The sequence below is a fragment of the Nyctereutes procyonoides genome, unplaced genomic scaffold, assembly GCF_905146905.1.
Source record: "Nyctereutes procyonoides isolate TBG_1078 unplaced genomic scaffold, NYPRO_anot_genome, whole genome shotgun sequence".
In the NCBI taxonomy this organism is placed as follows: Eukaryota; Metazoa; Chordata; class Mammalia; order Carnivora; family Canidae; genus Nyctereutes; species Nyctereutes procyonoides.
This window is the reverse complement of record NW_026575125.1, coordinates 120478509-120500546: the sequence shown is the minus strand read 5'-3', so window position 1 is coordinate 120500546 and position 22038 is coordinate 120478509. Positions and strand designations below refer to the sequence as shown.

The 22038-nt window shown below is 38.5% G+C and overlaps 1 protein-coding gene across 4 annotated transcripts in view; it reads left to right on the top strand.

The window, feature by feature from the left end:
- Positions 1 to 22038, top strand: part of TMLHE (trimethyllysine hydroxylase, epsilon) — a 113687-nt gene that overhangs the window by 17181 nt on the left and 74468 nt on the right. For all 4 annotated transcript variants that reach the window (XR_008666148.1, XM_055338262.1, XM_055338263.1 and 1 more), the window contains one exon: positions 9287 to 9468. Coding sequence is in view for 3 of the 4 variants with exons in the window: in XM_055338262.1 (XP_055194237.1) it covers positions 9288 to 9468 (181 nt within the window). In the remaining variant the exon portion in view is untranslated. The remainder of the gene's footprint in view (positions 1 to 9286; positions 9469 to 22038) is intronic.

Below are 22038 nucleotides of genomic sequence, written 5' to 3'. Positions count from 1 at the left end.
AAATGACACATGTAAAGATCCTGAGGTGGTGGGACAAGATAGGGCCAATTATGCAAAGTCTTGAATGCCATCGTAATGATACGACTCAATCCTTTTGCCTGCCCTCAAGGAGCTCTCAGAAAATGGAGAGGGAAAATAATAATTAAACAGGTGATTATTATACTAATAAGAGTATGCACAAAGAACTATGAAAACATTGACTAGGCAGCTATTAACTCTTCTTAGGACGGTTTGGAAGATTTTACAAAGAAGGTGACATTCGAGCTAGGTCTCAGGCTGGAAGAGTGACATGATGAAAGTGTTTTAAGAAGATTAATCTGGCAATAGTATGGAAAAATGGATTGGAATATGGATGGGCTAGAGACAAGGAAACCATCTAGTCCATGGCAGTAGTCCAGGTATGAGGTGATGAAGGCATCTATAGGAATGGAAAAAGAAGGACAAATCTGAGAGACATTTGGAAGAAAAAATTGACGGGAGCTAAATGGATTCTTGGCTTTAAGCCTTTCAGGAGGTAATGCTTCTTCCTTAGTAATAACCATGAAAAGATTCAAATTGACCTATTATGTAATTGCCTGCTCTGACTAGAATTTCTAGCTATGGCTGTTCTCCAAAAGTTTCTGTTATTGTGATTGATACTTGTTGGACCTTAATTTACATTAAGATGATTTTAGACTCTAAAGGTTGGGAAGCTCTCAAAAACGTAATTTTGACCATGAAACAGCAAATTATTCTATTAAAGGAGAAATGAGGGAAACCATGGGGCTACATAGGAAGTTTTACAGTGAGCTCATAGTTCCTATTTTAAAAGGATAATATATAAAAGATGGAAAAGAAGGATGAATATAACAGGTGGCATATGCCTAAAGGATTAGTATTTGGAAGCATAAGATCCAAAATCACCTCAGGCATATAGAAATATATATATTTGCAAAGGCAACAAGTACAATATTCTGACTATGTTCTCAGAAAGAGAAAGTATATGTGTCCTGGCATGGGTAAGCTATAACTCAGATGATATCATTACACTACTCTCGGTGATCAAAGGAAATAAGGAGAATAGGAGAGGTGCTTTATGACTGGATTTATGTAAATATATTACCACTTTTAACAAAGAAAAAGAAGGAAAACTTTTTAGTCACTAATCAGTAACCTAAATATCTCCTGGGTTAGATCCTAGAACAGGTTTCAAGTAAGTGTGTACTTATAAAATTACAAAGTTATCAACAAAGACATTTCACACAAACGTAATTTTTATTTGTAAAAATTTATGAGAGGTAGTTTATGGAAATGTGGCAGACATAATGTACATTAAATGAATGAATGAAATTTCAGCAAGACTTTAACAGATCTTTTTTTTTTAAGATTTTATTCATTTAATCATCAGAGACACAGAGAGAGAGGCAGAGACACAGGCAGAGGGAGAAGCAGGCCCCCCACAGGGAGCCGAATGCAGGACTCGATCCCTGGACTGGGATCATGCCCTGAGCCAACCGCTGAGCCATCCAGGCATCCCAACTTTAACAAATCTTTTTTTAATACTTTATTTATTTATTCATGAAAGACACAGAGAGAGAGAGTGGCAGAGACACAGGCGGAGGGAGAAGCAGGCTTCATGCTGGGAGCCTGATGCAGGACTCAATCCCGGGTCCCCAGGATCATGCCCCGGGCGGAAAGCAGGCACCAAACCGCTGAGCCACCCAGGGATCCCCAACAAATCTTTTATGAAATCTTAATGAACAAGAATTATGAATCTATGTTAATGGGTTAGATAATTAATACAATTATGTATAATTAATTAAATTACCTTACTCAAAACTGATTAGCATAGGCAAAAGAAGAGTTTTTGTTGGCCTTCTGCAAAGCCTACCTTTGGCTTGGCCTCAATATTTTTATTGGTTAAGTGGAGATTTACAACAGACATCCTACCATATTTAAAGAAAATATGCAGTTGGAAGAAAAGTAATTCACTGGATTCCCAAAAATATTTGTGGAGCTTTACAAAGTACTAGCAACCATGCTAGATGTTAGAGTGCAAAAATTAACGAGACAGTGATAGGTCTTCCTATTAAGGAGCATCCAAGTATTACTAGGAGGAAAGACATAAAAACATATAATTTCATCAAAATGTATGAAGAAGGAAGATAGAGACATAAAGTAAAGAAGGAAGTAAGGTAGCTCAGGACCAGGTAATAGAAGACATTATATAACATGATAAAGAAATTGGACTTTACCTTGAAGGCCTTAGGGATCCATTCAAAGGGAATGACATGCCAACAAATCTATTTTTAGTTCACTCTTCCTACAGCGTGGAAAGTGGTTTGAAGGGACGGCATGTTGTATATGGATAGATGAACTAGAAAAATATCGTAGTCTTTGAGTGAGAAGTAATGGTGGGCTTTGACTGAGAATGTAGCAAGTAAAGCTACAATGCAGTGGGTCCGGTTTGGGAATGATGTAGGAAGTAAAAGAAATGATTTGATAATTGCCTGTACGGGAGAAATTTTAAAGAGGTGGTATCAAGTTCAAAGCATAGATTTCAGGTTGAACCAGTCATAGAACTGATTGGATGGTACTGGAATTGACTGTGAGGAAGAACACTGAGAGTAGCCAGTTTAGGTATAGTAGATATCAGGATGTCATTAGAAGGTGCTTCGTGAGGACAAGAATATTTGTTTTGTTTTATGTACTGATATATTTCCAGCACTTGGAACAGTGTGTGGCACCTAGTACATGTTCAAGTCTGATATATTTGTAGTAGGAGTCCTAGAAGGAGAGGAGAGACGGAATGGTGCAGAAGCAATGTTTGAAGAGACAATGAGTAAGAGTTTTCTAAAAGTAACAAAATCATTGTATTATTTTGCTATTGCTGCATACCAAATACCAAAAACTTAGTAGATTTAACGAATACCCACTTACAAGTTCACAGTTCTTATTCTTTTTAAAAAATATTTTGCTTATTTATTCATGAAAGAGAGGCAGAGACATAGGCAGAGGGAGAAGCAAGCTTCCCGTGGAGAGCCCGATGTAGGACTGGATCCTGGATCTCTGGGGTTACACCCTGAGCCGAAGGCAGACACTCAACCGCTGAGCCAGCCAGGCACCCCCACAGTTCTATAGTTCAGAATACCAGACTGGGTTCTTTGACCAGTGTATGAAAGGCTGAAATGAGGGTATTGGCCAAACTGCCTTCCTTTCTGGAGGCTCTAGATAAGATTGCACCCATCCAGCTTTGTCCAGATTGTTGGCTGAATTCAGTTTCACATGGCCTCAGGCCTGAGGTTGCTGTTTCCTCCTTGCATGTCATGTCATTTCCTTGAGACTGCATGCATTACTTTACCTCGTAGTCCCCTCTACCTTCAAAGATAATGGAGACTCCCCTTGACAGCAAATCCCTCTCTGGCTTCAAATCTCTTTCACCAGAAAGAGCCCTGTCCCTTTTAAGGGATTGCTGGTGTAGATCAGACCAGGAGAGGATCTTTCTTAAAGTCCGTTGTGCCAGACACATTGCCTGATCACTCAAGTGAAATCCCATCATATTCATACTCTAGGGTAAGGGATTATAATTTGGCAAGGGTCACCAGAAGTCATTTTAGAATTATGCCTTTCACAAGCATCAAGTCATAGATTCAAAAAGTGCTGTAACTCAAAGAAGAATAAATACAAAATCTACATGTATTTTGTAAAAACTGCTAAAAAATAAAGAAAAAGAAGAAAACATAAAGACACTTGGAGAAAAAAGATGTATTACCTTACAAGAAGCAGCAGTTAGATTGGAGTTGACGTTTCAACAAAAACAACGTGAAGAGAGATGTGTGGGTAGCTCAGCGGTTGAGCATCTGCCTTCACCCCAGGGCATGATCCCAGGGTCCTGGGATCGAGTCCCACATCGTGCTCCCTGCAAGGAACCTGCTTCTGCTTCTGCCTGTGTCTCTGCCTCTCCCTGTGTCTCTCATGAATGAATGAATGAATGAATGAATAAATAAATAATTCTTTTTAAAAAACCATGAAGATAGTATAATGGTATCTTCAAAATGCTGGAGGAGGTAACTGCCAAACTTAATATCCAGTAAAAATAGCCTTCAAAAATTAAAGTAAAAGAGGTGTTTTTAGATGGCCGAAAACTTAGGGAATCTGCCAAAGGAAATATTAATGATATTAATGATCTACAAGCAGAAGGAAAACGATCCCAAATGAAAGCTTGGAGCTATATGATGGAATGTGGTATAATAGAGAGGTTACATATGTGGGTAGATCTGAATGTCCATTGATCACATAAAACAAAAATAGTAATATGTCATTTGGGATATGTGTGTTTTGATTAAAATACACATCAGTAGTTGTGGAAGGAGTAGAAATAGAGTTAATATAAGTTTTCTAATTTGTATTATAATTTAATAAATCAAAGATACACATTGTAAGCCCTACAATAACTCCTTTTTAAAAACCAGTAAAACAATGTATAATTATCAAGTAAACAAAGGAGGAAATGGAGTAATAGACACTACGTAATCATTGCAAAACAAAGCAAGAAAAAAAAGTAGCAAAATGGGCAAAACAAATAGAAAGCAAATATTGATATGATAGAATTAAACTCAAGTACAGGGTAGCCCGGGTGGCTCAGTGGTTTAGCGCCACCTTCAGTCCAGGGTGTGATCCTGGAGACCCAGGATCGAGTCCCACGTCAGGCTTCCTGCATGGAACTTGTTTCTCCCTCTGCCTGGGTCTCTGCCTCTCTCTCTCTCTCTCTCTCTCTCTCTCATGAATAAATAAATAAAATCTTTAAAAAAATAAACTCAAGTATATCAACAATTATGTTAAATGTAAATGAACTGAACACATTAATCAAATGACAAAGATTATTAAGCTGTTTATTTTTATTTATTTTTATTTTTTTAATTTTTTTTTATTTATGATAGTCACATAGAGAGAGAGAGAGAGAGAGAGAGGCAGAGACACAGGCAGAGGGAGAAGCAGGCTCCATGCACTGGGAGCCTGACGTGGGATTCGATCCCGGGTCTCCAGGATCGCGCCCTGGGCCCAAGGCGGGCGCCAAACCGCTGCGCCACCCAGGGATCCCTATTAAGCTGTTTAAAAAACAAAATATAACTGCTATTTATAAAAAACACAAGTTAAAAAAAAACACAAGTTAAATGTAAAAATATAGGACAACTGAAAGTAAAAGGGTGAAATATACAACGCAAATACTATCCAAAAGACAACAGATAGGTACATTAATAGATATATTAATTATAATTATATTAATTATATTATTGATACTACATTAATTATGTTATTAATATAGATATATTAATGACATACAAAGTTGACTTTTTCTAGCACAAAAGGGGCACAGGTACCCCCTTTTCAGGGCTCGCCTTTTCAAGGGTCTTTCCATGGTCACCTGGGATCCCATTCAGTGGTAGTTTGATCTGAAACCACTCTCAACAACCAGCTCTACTTAGATATATCTTGATTTCCTCATCACATGTTAACTCTGTTGAGGATTCGAACCATTCTGATAAACTATATGTGTGAAAGTACCCATAGCCAGATTACATGGTAATAGGATCCCTGTGTTGCCTAAATCCAAAGTTTGAACTAGTATGGAAATCTCAGGCTCTGAAGTCAGTAGAGAAATGCTGAAAGTGTAGGAATCTTTACTAGACAGAGATATATTTTGTCATATCCTTTTTATGCGTGCAAAATAATAGATGATACTATGGGCCATAAGGTAGGTCTCAAACAGTTACAATTATACTGTTTTGTTTGTTTGTTTGTCTTTGTTTGTCCACAATGAAATAAACTTACAAAATAATAATGAGAAAACTGGAAAAATCTCCCTACAATATGTTGTAGACTTTTAAGTAACCTGTAGGTCAAATTTTATTTTATTTTATTTTATTTTATTTTATTTTATTTTATTATTTTTTGTAGGTCAAATTTTAAAAGTCACAGTGTAAATTAGAAAATATCTTAAGGATGACTGGGTGGCTCAGCAGTTGAGCACCTGCCCCTGGCTCAGGGCGTGATCCGTGGTCTCAGGATCGAGTCCCATGTCAGGCTCCCTGCCTGGAGCCTGCTTCTCCCTCTGCCTAGGTCTCTGCCTTTTTCTGTGTCTTTCATGAATAAATAAATAAAATCTTTATAAAAAAGAAAATATATAACTAACTGAAGAATGGAAATATTAGATATCAAAATTCATGGCAGAAAGGATTTTTATAGCAGTCAAGAGGTTAAAATACTCTGTATGATTATATAATGATGGGTACATGTCATTATGCATTTGTCCAAACCCATAAAATGTAGAATACCAAGAGTGAATCCTAATGTTAACTGTGCACTTTGGGTGATATAGATGTGTCAATGTAGGTTCATCACTTGTGACAAATGTAGCACTCTGATGGGGGATGTTGATAAGCGGCCTATGCATGTGTAGGGAAAGGGGTGGTATGAGAAATCTCTGTATCTTTCCCTCAATTTTACTGTGAATAGACTTCTCTAAAGAAATAAAATCTTAATTAAAAAAGTGTTTACTGGGCAAAAGATCTGAACAGATACTTGGCTAAAGAAGATATACAGATGGCAATTAAGACTATGAAAAGATACACAACATCATATATAATTGGGAATGCAAATTAAAATAACAAGGTATGCACAACTATTAGAATGGCTAAATGTTTATTTTTATTTTTTTAAGATTTTATTTATTTATTCATGAGAGACACAGAGACAGAAAGAGAGGCAGAGACACAGGCAGAGGGAGAAGCAGGCTCCATGCAGGGAGCCCGACGTGGGACTCGATCCCGCTTCTCCTGGATCACGCCCTGGGCTGAGGCGGCGCTAAACCGCTGAACCACCAGGGCTGCCCCTGGCTAAATTTTTAGAAATGACAATACCAAGTTACAGCAAGGAGAGGGAAAACGTTCTGATTCATTGCTAGTGGAATGCAAAATAGTCCAGCTACTTTGGATGACAGTTATGGAGTTTCTTATCATGTTAAATATAACGTGTTAATATGTTAATAATGTTAAATTTAAACATAAATATAACAGCATGTGATCCACTAATAACAGTCTTAAATATTTATGCGCAAGTGATCTGAAAACTATCAAATGCAAAAATGTATTTTTGTATGTGTGTGTATAGAAGGTTTGGAGACTTCAACTGTGTGTGATCTGGAAGTTGATCCTCCAAACTGTTGATTGTTGATGACGTTTCTTGAAGCAATGGGAACGACAAATATTGAGGAAAGGAGGCTTTCACTTTTTATTTTATATATTTCTGTGTTATTTTGATTTTTCTTTCCTTTTTTCTTTTTACACATGTGCAAATCTCATTTTGTAAGTAAATACAAAACAATAATACAGTACTACAAATAACAGATCACGTGAAATCCTCCTGGTTTTACCAGACATAATTACGTGCTTTCTCCTTTGCACTTTTTCAGTGTGTTTAAAGATATCATAAGTAGTAGTAGCTATCACCCTTTGTCTGTCTTTGTTCCCCAATACATTGTGAGCTTCTTGAATGGTGCCTGGGATTGCAGACTTATTTATGTTTATTTTCCCAGTACTTAAGAAAGTACCTGTTATAGACATGCTAATATTTATTGGGTGAAATAATGAAGAAATGAATAAACATACTTACTGAAGGGTGGTTTGGGAGGGGGGAGTAGTTCAATGTAAAGGAGAAGAGTATTTGATTAAGAATTGAGCGTTAGACCAGGGGTTGGAAAAATTGTACTTTGAAGTACCAAATAGCAAATATTACAGACTTTGCAGGCCACATATGGTCTTGGCCTCATATTCTTTTTTGTTTTTGTTTACAATCCTGTAAAATGTAATATCCATTCCTAGAATATCCATTCTTAGAATTAGCCATTGTAATATCCATTCTTAGACCATATAGAAATAGGCATGGGCCATAATTTACTAGCCTCTGTTTTAGATAATACCTATAGGTAAGAAGTTGGGAAATAGATAGTGGAAAACATTAATGTGACCCAGATATCACAGAGGCCTCTCTATGCTCTGCTCCTTACCTGCACCCATTAAATCTCAATAAACTTGACTTTAGCTCTTGATTTCCTAGCTTATTATTTTGGAACCCTCCCCAAGTCATCAGCATATTCGGTTACGTCTCTAGCTATGGCCTTTGCATATATGATTGGTGTCATCTCACATCAACATGAAATTCAGTCCCTTCAGTTTATACCACACACACACACACGCGCGCGCGCGCGCACACACACACATGCGCAAACATACATATATGTACTGAAAATAATCATTGTATGGGTTTAGTGACCATAGGGGTTGTTGAGAAGATTCACATCAAGCATTGTATGGCTTCTCTGCAGTTGCATGGCTTTCTTCTTCTTTTCCCATGGGACAAATTAATACTTTTAAATGTATTATGTAAATGAAGATTTTTATTTTCCTGGGGAACTTGGGTGGCCCAGTGGTTGAGCATCTGCCTTCTGCTCAGGTCATGATCCTGGGGTCCTGGGATGGAGTCCCACATTGGGCTCCCCATGGGGAGTCTGCTTCTCCCTCTGCCTATGTCTCTGTCTCTCTCTCATAAATAAATAAATAGAATCTTTAAAAATATTTTTTAATTTTTCTGAAACCATGATACAGAGGGAGTCTCCAACTCTAAGCAGGTTTATCAAGGTACTTTTACCAACAGATATATTTTCTCCCTAACAATAACTATTATAATAATGATAATAATAGCAGCCAACATATATAGGGCTTACTATGGGACAGACACAGTTCTAAGTACTTTAGTCTTCATAGGAAATCCATGAAATGAGTATTATTATTATTCTCATTTTACAAAACAGGAAACCAGGGTCACTGAGAGTTTAACTTGCTCACAATCACACAAAATCAGTGGGAAAAGACGTTTCAAGGAGTGAGGTGAGAGTAATCAGTAGTGTCACAGTGGAGAGACTGAGAATGATGAGGACTCAAGTGCAATTCTTATATGTGGTTGGAAGGTTAAAATTAGTGAAGTTTTAAAGAACTACTTCAGTTCAACAGTATGATAGAAGCAAGATTACAAGGCATAAAATAAGAATACTGGTGAGAAAATGAAAATAATAGTTATAGACCACTTGTGCTCAGCTTTTCAGAATATTTCCTTTGTTTAATCCTCTATAGTTAGGATAATTAAATCTATCCTTTTTATATAGTTACATCTGTAATATTCCTACAACCTCATAAAAGTTATTTAGTACTATTACTAACTCTCTCTCTCTTCTTATTGTCATCTTTTCTAGGATGTGGTGCCACAGACTATCCCACCTACAAAGCAAGCTCCAAAACCTGCTGAGGGGAGGAGTCACATATTGGGCTTTCCAACAGCCCAGTTTCAAAAGCTTGTTTCCATTAGCCATCCAGTGGCACCATACAGCCTCCAAGTCTCTGAATTGTTCTTGGCAGCAACATGAAGATCATTTTGGTAAGATATGTGGAGACAGATATTTTATTTTTTTAAGTTATTATTTTCATTCCAGTTATTTAACATATAGTGTACTATTAACTTCAGGTGTCCAATATAGTGCTTCAACACTTCCCTACAATACCCAGTATTCATCACAAGTGTCCTCCTTAAACCCCATCACCTAGTTTACCCTTCCCCCCCCCCATCTTCCCTCTGGTGACCATCAGTGTGTTCTCCATAGTTAAGAGTCTGTTTCTTGGTTTGTCTCTCTTTCCCCCACCCCCTGTTCATTTGTTTCTTAAATTGAACATATGAGTGAAATCATATGGTATTTGTCTTTCTCTGACTTATTTCACTTAGCACAACACTCTCTAGCTCCATCTATGTCATTGCAAATGGCAAGGTTTCATTCTTTTCCATAGCTGAGTACTAGTCTATTATATATATCCCCCAAAAATGAAATTTTACATCTTACTCATTTTTAAAAAGATTCATTTGTTTGAGAGAGAATGAGTTAGTTAGGGAGAGGGCCGAGGGAGAGGGAGAGAGAGAATCTGAAGCAGATTCCCTGCTGAACATGGAACCTGAGATGGGGCTCTATCCCAGGACCCTGAGATCATGACCTGAGCTGAAGAGTCAGCCACTTAACTGGAGCCACCCAGGTGCCCCTTCTTATCCATTGCTTAAGTATACAGTTCAGGTATTCAATTTATTTACATTGCCGTTTAATATCAGTTCTTATTGGACTGAAAATAGTTTCTGTAGAGTTGTGAGGACTTCTAGCTATTTATTTCCAAGATTATCCTACAGGTTGCAAGAAAGACAAAAATAATATTAAGGAGACAGTAAAATCTCATCCCAACAAGGGGAAGGTAACATTGTTCTACTCTACTTCTACTCTGTCTCCCTATTTCATATAAGGGGGAAAAAAGAAAGAAAAGAAAGCCTCAGTATATAGGGAAGTGGGCTTCAAATGCATAGACTGGGAATGATATAGCCAGATAAATATTAGATGGAAGAGTGAGAAAAAAGCTTTACCCCTGTGTATTAGTTTCCTAACACTGCTATAACCAATTACCATAAACTAGTTGGCTTAGAACAACATGAATTTATTTTTTCAGAGTTCTGGAAGCTAGAAGTCAGAAATCAAGGCATTGATATATTCCCTTCAATGGCTCTTTCTTGGCTCTTCTAGATTCTGGTGGCTGCTGACAACCTTGGTGTTTCTTGACATGCCAATATGACTCCACTCTCTGCCTCTGTCATCACATGTCTTCTTCACTGTGTCTCCTCTGTGTCTTCAAACATATCTTTCCTTATAAGGATACCAGTTGTTGAATTTAGGGCCCACTCTACTCCATATGACCCTATTTCCAAATAGTTTCATTCACAGGTACTAGGGATTAGGACTTCAACATATTTTGGGGGAATACAGTTCAACCCATAACCCTGGAAAGGGACAAAAACAACTGTGAAGGCTATACTCCGAAGACATAGGCCCACTGTTCACTCCAAAGACTGAGACTTAATCTGAGTATTAGATAATGCCCATCTCCCCCAAACATTAGAACCAGCTAATAAGCCTGCAGTTAAAATAACGGTGGATTACAGCTGGGAGAGCTGCCAGATACAGACTGTTTCTGAGGTGCAGCACAAAGATAAGGGCCAAGGCCAAGAAGGGAGACAAAAACAAGGAATTTAATGCCTTTGGTAGCCATAGAGACAACAAACACCAGACATAGCCCATCACGTGGCCAGATTGGTATAAATACTCACCCTAAAGTCCTATTTACCTTAGTGTCTATTGCTTTATATATCGTGTGCCTTTAAACAACAAAATTAAAAAGCATGTTAAAAGGCAACAAGTAACAATGTGAAGAGACAAAGCACCATCAGAACAAGATTCACGGGCAGCCCCGGTGGCTCAGCAGTTTAGCGCCGCCTTCAGCCCACGGCCTGATCCTGGAGACACGGGATCAAGTCCCATGTCGGGCTCCCTGCCTGCTTCTCCCTCTGCCTGTGTCTCTGCCTCTCTCTCTCTCATGAATAAATAAAATCTTTTTTAAAAAAAGAACTAGATTCACATGTGACACAGGTGTGAAAATTATTGGTCAGGAAATTAAAATAACTATGATTAATATGTTAAGGATTCAGATGGAGAAGGTAGACAAAATGAAAGACCACGTGGATAATGTCAGCAGAGTAATGGAAAATATGAGAGAATTTTTTAAAATCAGAATCATGGTAACAGAATTGAAGAATGACTTTAATGGGCTCTTCAGTAGACTTCACACATTCAAGGATAGAATCAGTAAATGTAAAAGATAGATCAATAGAAATTACCCAAACTGAAATGCAAGAGAGAGACAGAGAGAGAAAACAAAAATACACCCAGTATTCAGAATCTGTGGGACAATATCAAGGGATGGAGAAAGAACCACCATGCAAGTAACAATCAAACCATTAGTAGCTATATTTCAGACAAAGCAGTCTTCAGAACAAGGAGGATTATTAGGGATAAAGAAGCACATGGCATAGTGATAAAGGGGTCAGTTCTTTAGAGAACATGTAACAATCCTAAAAATGTAGCATCTAACAACAAACCATCAAATTACATGAAGCAAAAACTGATAGAGATAAAAGTAGAAATAAAAAAAACCACAATTTTCCTTGGAGACTTTACAACCTCCCCCTCAGTTTTTGATAGATTAAGCAGGGAGAAAATCAGTAAGGATATAAATAACCTGAAGAGCACTATCAACCAACTTGACCTATTTGACATTTATAGAACAATCCATCCAGCAAAAGTAAAGTACACATTGTTCTGAAATGTAAATGAAATATCCACCAAGATAGACCACATTCTGGGCCATTAAAAAAATCTCAATAAGTTGAAAAAGGTCTAAAAACATAGAGTATGTACTCTGACCACAATGGAATCAACTAAAAATCAATAACAGAGAGATAGTTGGAAAAGTCTCCAATATTTAGAAATTAAGCTGTACACTTCCCAAAAAACGCATAAGTATAAAGTCTCAAAGTTAAAAAATATTTCAAACTGAGTGAAAATGAATATACAGCTTATCAAAATTTATGGTAAGTAACTAAAGCAGTGGTTGGAGGGAAATATGTAACAAGAAATGCATATACTAGAAAAGAATAAAGGTCTAAAATCAATTACCTATACTTGTACATTAGGAAATTAGATAAAGAAGAGCAAATTAAACCCAATGCAAGCAAAAGGAAAGCAATAGTAAAAATTAGAGCAGAAATCCATGATATTGAAAATAGGGATTAAAAAAACCAAGAATAGGGGCAGTCCTGGTGGCTCAGAGGTTTAGCGCCGCCTTTGGCCCAGGGCCTGATCCTGGAGACCCGGTATTGGGTCCCATATCGGGCTCCCTGCATGGAGCCTGCTTCTCCCTCTGCCAGTGTCTCTGCCTCTCTCTCTCTCTCTCTCTCTCTCTCTCTCTCTCTCATGAATAAATAAATAAAATCTTTAAAAAGAAACCCCAAGAATATCAATAAACCCAAAGCTGTTTGTTTAACAATATCAATAAAATGGTAAGTCTCTAGCCAGGCTAACCAAGGAAAGGGAAAAAAGACAAATTACTAATGTCAAGAATCTTTATCACTGATCCTGCAGATACTAAAGGGGGAATAAGAGGAATACCAGAAACAGCTTTATGCCCATAAATTTGATAATTTTTTAAAGATTTTATTTATGTACTCATGAGAGACACACACACAGAGAGAGAGAAGCAGAGACACAGGCAGAGGGAGAAGCAGGCTCCATGCAGGGAGCCCAACACAGGACTCAATCCTGGATCTCCAGGATCATGCCCTGGGCTGAAGGTGGCACTAAACCGCTGAGCCACCTGGGCTGCCCAAATTTGATAATTTAGATGAAATGGACCAATTCCTACAATATGCTACTATAGACCAAATTGTTCCCCTCCCCCCAAATTCATGTTGAAGCCCTAATCCACCCTCATATTACTGTATTGGAGTTAAGGTCTTTAAGGAGGTGAATAAATGAGGTCATGAGGGTAGAGCCATGGCCTAAATAAACCGATATCCTTATTATGAAAAAGGAAGAGTAGTGATATTTTCCAGTGATAGCCCCCCATCCCCAACCCTCTTTCTCTCATGAGGACATAGTAAGAAAGTGGCCATCTACAAACCAGGAAGAGAACTCTCACCAGGAACCAAATTGGCTGCTGCCTTGATCTTGGACTTCTAAGCCTCCAGAACTGTGAGAAAATAAATTTCCATTCTTTAAGCACCCATATTGTTATGGTGGCCTAAGAAGACTAATCAAGACACAAACTACCAAAACTTACTCAAGAAAAAGTAAATGTGAATATTTATAATAATTAATATCATTATTATAAATAATAGTCCCAAACCTATTAAATAAATAATAGTAAAAATAATTTCAAAAAAGAAAACACCTGGCTAGGATGGTTTCACTCATGAATTCTACCAAACATTTAAGAAAGAAATATCACCAATTCTATACATTCTCTTCCATAAAATAGAATAATAAGGGACACTTCCCAACTTATTTTTTGAGGTCATCATCACCCTAATACCAAATTTAGACAAAGACAGTAAAAGAAATGAAAACTATAGACCAGTATTTCATGAACATAAACACAAAAATCCTTCTACAATATTAACAAATTGAACCCAACCGTATATAAAAAGGATGATACATCCAGACCCAGTAGGGTTCATCCCAGAAATACAAGGATCTTTCAATATTAAAAAAAAAATCCATGCGGGATCCCTGGGTGGCGCAGCGGTTTGGCGCCTGCCTTTGGCCCAGGGCGCGATCCTGGAGATCCGGGATCGAATCCCACATTGGGCTCCCAGTGCATGGGGCCTGCTTCTCCCTCTGCCTGTGTCTCTGCCTCTCTCTCTCTCTCTCTCTCTCTCTGTGTGTGACTATCATAAATAAATAAAAATTTTTAAAAAATCCATGCAATCCACCAAATGAATAGACTAAGAAACACCATATGATCATCTCATTAGGTTCAGAAAACCAATTTAACAAAATTTAATACCCACTTATTATAAAAGCTCAAAAAAATGGAAATAGAAGGGAACTTTCTTAACATAACGAAAGATACATATGAAAATATACAATAAGCATCATGCTTAATGTCAAGAGACCGACCGAGGGGATCCCTGGGTGGCTCAGTGGTTTAGAGCTGGCCTTTGGCCCAGGGCCTGATCCTGGAGACCCGGTATCAGGTCCCATATCGCGCTCCCTGCATGGAGTCCGCTTCTCCCTCTGCCTGTGTCTCTGCCTCTCTCTCTGTGTGTCTCTTGTGAATAAATAAATAAAATCTTTGAAAAAAAAGAGAGAGAGAGTGACCGAATGCTTTCCCCCTAAGATCAGGAATAAAACAAGGATCTTTTTTTCTCACCACTTGTGTTCAACATTGTTTTGGAAATCCTAACTAGTGCAATAAAGGAAGAAAATAAAGACATACAGATTAGAAAGGAAGAAATAAAACTTTTTTCATAAATGATATGATCATCTTTACAGAAATCGCCAAAGGATCTACAAAAAAAAAAAAAAAACAACCAAAAAACTCATGAAAGTAAGTCTATTTCACTCAGCATAATACCCTCCAGTTCAAATAAGTCAATTGGAGAAGGACAAACATTATATGGTCTCATTCATTTGGGGAATATAAAAAATAGTGAAAGGGAATAAAGGGGAAAGGAGAAAAATGTGTGGGAAATATCAGAAAGGGACACAGAACATAAAGACTCCTAACTCTGGGAAACGAACTAGGGGTGGTGGAAGGGGAGGTGGGCGGGGGGTGGGGGTGAATGGGTGACGGGCACTGAGGGGGGCACTTGATGGGATGAGCACTGGGTGTTATTCTATATGTTGGCAAATTGAACACCAATAAAAAATTTATTAAAAAAAGAAAGTAAGTCTAATGAAGTTGTATGATACAAGGTTAGTATACAGAAGTCATTTTCTATATAATAACAACAACCGGAATTTGATATTAAGAAAGCAATACCATTTATAATAGCACCAAAAAATAAGTACTTAGGTTAAGTAGTTAAATATTTTATTTTATTGTTTTTCAAAGATTTTATTTATTTATTTATGAGAGACACAGAGAGAGGCAGAGACATAGGCAGAGAGAGAGAAGCAGGCTCCATGCAGGAAGTCCAATGTGGGATTCGATTCCAGGACCCCAGGGTCATGACCTGAGCCAAAGGCAGATGCTCAACCACTGAGCCGCCCAGGTGCCTCTAGTTAAATATTTTAGAATCTGTATGTAGAAGATTGCAAAATACTGGTGGAAGAAATCAAAGAACTAAATAATTGGAAAGACATTCCATAATCATGGATTAGAAGACTCGAGGTTATTAAAATGTGAATTCTCAATATGATGTATAGATTCAATGCAGTCCTACTTAAAATCCCGGCAAGCTTTTTTGTATATATCAACAAACTGATTCTAAAATGTATGTGATTGGGGCGCCTGGGTGGCTCAGTGGTTGATCTCAGGGTCCTGGGATGAAGCCCTGCATCAGGCTCCCTGCTCAATGGGAAGTCTGCTTCTCCTTCTCCTCCCTGCCCCTTCCCACACTCACATGCTCTCTCTCTCTCAAAGAAATAAAGTCTTTTTTAAAAAAACCTAATAAATAAAATGTATCTAGAAAGGCAAAGTTACCAGACTAGTCAATACAATTCTGAAAAAAATAAAAATAAAAAAAAAAACTCAAACTACCTGACTTTAGGACTTACTATAAAGCTACAGTAATCAAAGCAATGTGGTGCTGGGAAAAGGACAGACACATAGATCAATGGGAAAAAATGGAGAGTTCAGAAATAGATTCATACAAATATAGTCAACTGATTTTTGACAAAAATGCAAAGTCAATTCTATGAAGATTTGGTCTTCAAAAAGTAACATGGAACAATTGGATATCCATATGCAACAAAACATTGACACCTTTTATTTGGTACAATTATTAATTTAAAGTTGATTATATGTCTAAATATAAACAGAAAAACTATAAAAGTTGTATAAGAAAACAGCACAAAGTGTGTGTTACCTTTGAGCAAAAAGTTATTAGATACAACTTTAAAAGCATAATATATAAAGGAAAAAATAATAAATTGGACTATCAAAATTCAAAACATTTACTCTGTGACAAGTACTGTTAAGAGAATGAAAAGAAAAGCCACAGACTTGGAGAAAATTTTTGCACACCACATATCTGAGTAAAGACTTGTATTCAGAATATATAAAGACTTCTTAAAACATAAGAAAACAGGGGCACCTTGAACGTTTGCCTTCGGCTCAGGTTGTGATCCCAGGTCCTGAGATTGAGTCCCGCATCAGGCTCCCCACAGGGAGCCTGCATCTCCCTCTGCCTGGGCCTCTGCCTCTCTCTCTCTGGGTCTCTCATGAATAAATACATAAAACCTTTTAAAAATAAAATTAAAAACTTAAGAAAACAGGGGGCACCTGGATGGCTCCATCATTTGAGCATCTTGCTCTTGATTTCAGCTCAGTTGTTATCTCAGGGTTGTGATGTTGAACCCTGCATCAGGCTCTGTGCTAACCATGGATCCTGCTTGGTATTCTCTCTCTTCCTCTTTCTCTGCCCTTCCCCCATCCCATTCCCTCCCCTCTACCCCATCCCTCACTCCGTCTCTAAAAATAAGAAAACAACCCAGTTTTTAAGAGTGGAAAGATCTGAACAGACACTTCATTAAAAGGATATTAGTATGGCAACTAAGTATATGAAAAGATGCTCAACATCATTTTCATTAGGTGAATGCAAATTAAAGCCAAAACAAGATATCATACGCACCATCAAAATGACTAAAATCCTCCCCAAAAACCTGACAATACTAAATTCTGGCAGAGATACAGAGCAACGGAAACTCCTTTGCGTTGGCAGTTTCTTATAAAATTAAACAGACTTACCAGCAGTTGCACTCCTAGATATTTAACCAACTGATTTATAAACTTATGTCCACAGCAAAACCCACACATGAATAACAGCTTTATTTATACTTGTCAAAAATGGGAAGTTGCCAAGATATCCTTCAAAAGGCTAATTAATAAACAGTAGTATAACCATACAATGGAATACTACTCATCAATTAAAAAGGAATGAGTCATTAATTCACACAGAGCATGAATCTTAAATGCATTTTGCTAAGTGAAAGAAGCCTGACCATCAAAAGCTACATACTGAATGATTTCATTCATATAACATTCTGTTAAATGGAAAACTATAGGGACAAAAAAATAAATCAGTGGTTGCCAGGGGTTTGGGAGGAGGTAGTGTAACAGTGGTTTTTATAGGGTAGTAGAACCAATCTCTAACATGGGATTTCTTTTTTTTAGGATGGTAGATGCAATCTGTATGGCAATGTAGTAGCAATAACTGTACGTGAGGAAAAAAAACCTATAGAACTTTATAGCAAACAGTAAAAGTATATATATTTAGATGTATACAAAATTTTAAAAATCTACCAGGAGGTCAGATCTGACAGCAGAATGCAGCCCATGATAAATGAATCCAACTGCATTACAAATATATAACTATTGAAGGGAATGGAGGGAAAGGTGCTGGCATACATAGCATTGGAAAACTGTTTTGACTGGAAATCATAAGGCTGAAGACAAAAGGAACTATTCATAAACACTACACTCTAGTTTTTAAAGTTGTTTCTTATATGAATACAGACTCATAATTCTAAAACTGCTATGTATGTATACTGGGATTAAACACATAAGAGTATAGCAGATAGTGTGAGCCAGGTTTCTCAACATCAGAGTATGGTTACAAATAAGCATAGGGGAAATTTTAGGATGAATCACGTGGTTCAGGATTACAGTTGGAGACATCAATATGAACTCATGGTTAACTTAATATAGATACAGATGGATACATACATAAATAATTGTACCTATGTTTTTTCACATGGGTCAGTATATTTCCCAGCTCTGTCCACTGCAAAAACCTAGAAGCAGTGATACCCCAATAGCAGTGAGTACACTCAGTGACCAGATCTTGATTTCTCATACTATTCTGCAATAAAAGGAACTAAGGAACTCTATTTCTCCTGGGAGAAATGACTTATTCTAGGTGTGGGTCAGGGAAAATACAAGATGAGCCTGGAAAATCTTGAAGTGCCAGAAAGTAAGGAAGTGCTAAAAAAAAAAAAAAAAAAAGTGAGAGACAATGTTAAAGAGACACAGGAGCCAAGTAAAAGTGTTGCCAATGGACAAAGCTGGAACAATCTGAGCAAGAAAATAAATAATATAGTATTGGATTATAACCCAAAATATAAAATAAATATCCATGAGCCCATGTTGATGTAAATAAATGATTGAATAAATGGGGCGAGTAGAGACAAATCCCCCCTACAGGAGAATTCCAAATATTCCAAATCATTTATGTAGTTATTTCCCCTCCCCCCAGTTGGAAGTGGGTCTTAACTCCCCAGTCCTAGCATGTAGATTGCATTTAGTGATTCGCTCTCAAAAAATGGGATATGAAAGTAGAGGGAATAACTTTAAGTAGGGAACCCTGGCAAACTCTACCTTGGCCAGGTATTAAAGGTTAATATCATCTGTAATAAGTCCTATTAATAGGATCTACCATTGATATGATGTGCTGAGAAGGACACTTCACTTCTGTAGCCATTCTACCAAAAACCTATCTTATAGGTCATACTATAATCCCATTTTAACCATGAGAAAATCATCATACAAATCCAAATTGAGTAACACTCTTACAAAATGCCTGACCAGTATGTCTCAAAACTGTCAAGATCATAAAAACAAGGAAAATGACAGCCCACAGAAGCCTAAGGAGACTTGATGACTAAATGTAATGTGAGTCCTAGTTGTAATTCTGAAATATAAAAAGGACATTAAGGGAAAACTAATAAAATTCAAATAAAGTATGATATTTTGTTAATGAATAATGTCTTGATATTCATTAATCGTGACAAATGTACCATACAAATATAAGATAATAATAGGGGAAACTGGGTGTGAGCTTTATGGGAGATTTTTGCAACTTTTCTGTGAATTTAAAACCATTCTAAAACTTAAAACAGGCTTATTAAGAGGAAATTGGAGAAGGTAGTGGAAACATCAAGCCCTAAGTTTCACTATGAAAAGAAACACTGGTTTTAGAATACTAGAGGCAGTCATTGGCTTTATCATTTACCTTTTGAGGATCCCATGCCTGATAGTGTGGAGTGTGGTCTGGTTTTTTCAAACTAGGACAACCAGTATTCATAAATTTATACCCTTTTTTGAAACTTGCTCCTGACTATCAGGAGTCAGGCCATGTGATTTATAGATGATTCTAAAACAAGAGTTTTTTAAAAAGCTCATTTTATACACATATATGTAGAAACAAATGTTTTTATTAAATGTTTCACTGACCAAAATAATTTTAAAGAAATAAATGTCACTTATATCTTTCAGGAAAAATAATTGTAGCAGGTGATCTGTAAATGACTTTAGAAGCTTATTTTAGTAATTTAAATAAATTCACTTTTTTGGTTTGCAAAAAAAAATAGAAAGAAAGAAAGAAAGAAAGAAAGAAAGAAAGAAAGAAAGAAAGAAAGAAAGAAAGAATACAAATGACTAGAGGTGGTAATGGGAGGGACACATAGAGTGAAAGAGAACATTGTTTTCAGATGGGGGTAAATTACCACCTGTTTGCTGATAAGAATGATCCAGTAGGGAGGGAAATTTTGATAAAGCAAAAGGAAGATGGAGGAATTTCCGAAGTATAGTACTTGTGTAAGAGAGAAGAGAAAGGATCTAATCCATAAATGGAAGTGTTGGCCTTGGTTGAGTACCCAGATATTTCAATCATAGTAACCGGAAGGAAGGTAGGATATATGGTCACAAATGCAAGTGGGTGATGTGTGGATTCTCTTCTAATTGCTTCCATATTCTCTTTGAAGGAGTAAGAAAGGTCATTAGTTGAAAATGGGAAGGGAAAGGCGGTGCTAGCAGTTTGAGGAGATGGGAGATGAGTGCGTTACCAGTATACTAAAGCATCATCTTGCCCTGCTGATGGTCCAAAATGTAGAATAGTCTTTCCTTTTTTTAAAGATTTTATTTTTTCATGAGGGACACGGAGGGGGGGGGGGGCAGAGACACAGGCAGAGGGAGAAGCAGGCTCCGTGCAGGGAGCCCGACGTGGGACTCGATCCAGGGTCTCCAGGATCACGCCCTGGGCTGAAGGCGGCGCTAAACCGCTGAGCTTGGGCTGCCCAACACTCTTTCCAAAACAGAACGTAATTTGAGGACTGAGGTCAAAAATCTATTCATAGATTTTAGGTAAATCTATAAAAAAACTAATCTAACTCAACTCTCAAAAAGCATATAGTACAGTTAAGGAATGGGCAGAAAGTCTTGTCATCTGTACTCGAAGCAGGAAAGGCAGACATGCCTTCGCTTTCGTTCCTGCGGGGACGGAACCACCTCGCCCCCCCCCCCCCCCCCGATGCACAGCAAAGAAGGGAAGGAAAGGTGCGTCCCGGCGAGCGGGTGACCTGAGGCGAGCTGACGGGCGCGTGTGCGCAGGACCGAGCTAGGCGAGTCACAGCAGGAGCAGCTGGAGATCTGCCCCGGGGCGCGGAGGTCAAGTTACAGAAACGACTCTGACGTTACAGACCGGGACCCAGGACAGGTGACGACAGAGCGGCGTGAACTCCAGAGACGCAGGGAGAGGCAGGCAACAGAGGCACCGGGCAGGTGCCGACGTTCAACGCTGGTGATTCAAACCAGAAGAGACCTCCACGCCTGTTTGGAGGAGAAACCTGGCATTTCCTTCATGGGAAGCAAGCGCCAAAGGGAAAAGAGTTTTGCCTTCAGCTTTGACAGAAGGATACGTGCATTTTCCAGACGTGCATCCTGCCCCGTGACTCGTCCAGCCCCCGTTCCTCCTGGCTCCAGTTCCCATCAGGTCTGGAAAGTCACTTGGACGCTAATGAAGCTGCACACATGTTCACACAGTTTGATTTGATTTTAATTAGTTCAGTATTTATCATCCACCAAGAAAAAGCTGATCAAACTGTCTGAGCTCTGCAGGCGTGAGTCTGAGCTGGGTCTCCTTGCCGGCAGAAGCCCGCGTGCAGAAAGCAAAGAACTCAGCGTGTCTTGCCGGGCGGCCGCCGTCCACCACACCCCCTGGAGTCTGCCCAGGTGTCCACCGGCACAGCGAGGACCGGGAGGCAGCCGGGAGCCGAAGCAGGGCCTGCGGGGGGGAAGGGGGTTTGTCGGTTGGCTGCGCTTGGCCTGGTTCATCATACTGATATTTGACAGAGAAGGACGCAGGCAGGGAGCAGGGACACGGGCCAGCATGGGGACCGCGAGAGGACCGGAGAGTGACGAGGCCACGGGACGCCCTCAGGGACGTCCGAACTGTGTCCTGGGTGGGGAGGGTGACGCTGGAGCCCCCCTCCAGCTGCGTGGGCAGGTGACGGATTTAACGAGCAACAGCGTAGGCCCTCGCTGCCTCGAGAAGCCAGGTTTTCCTGCCACAATGTGTAGGAAG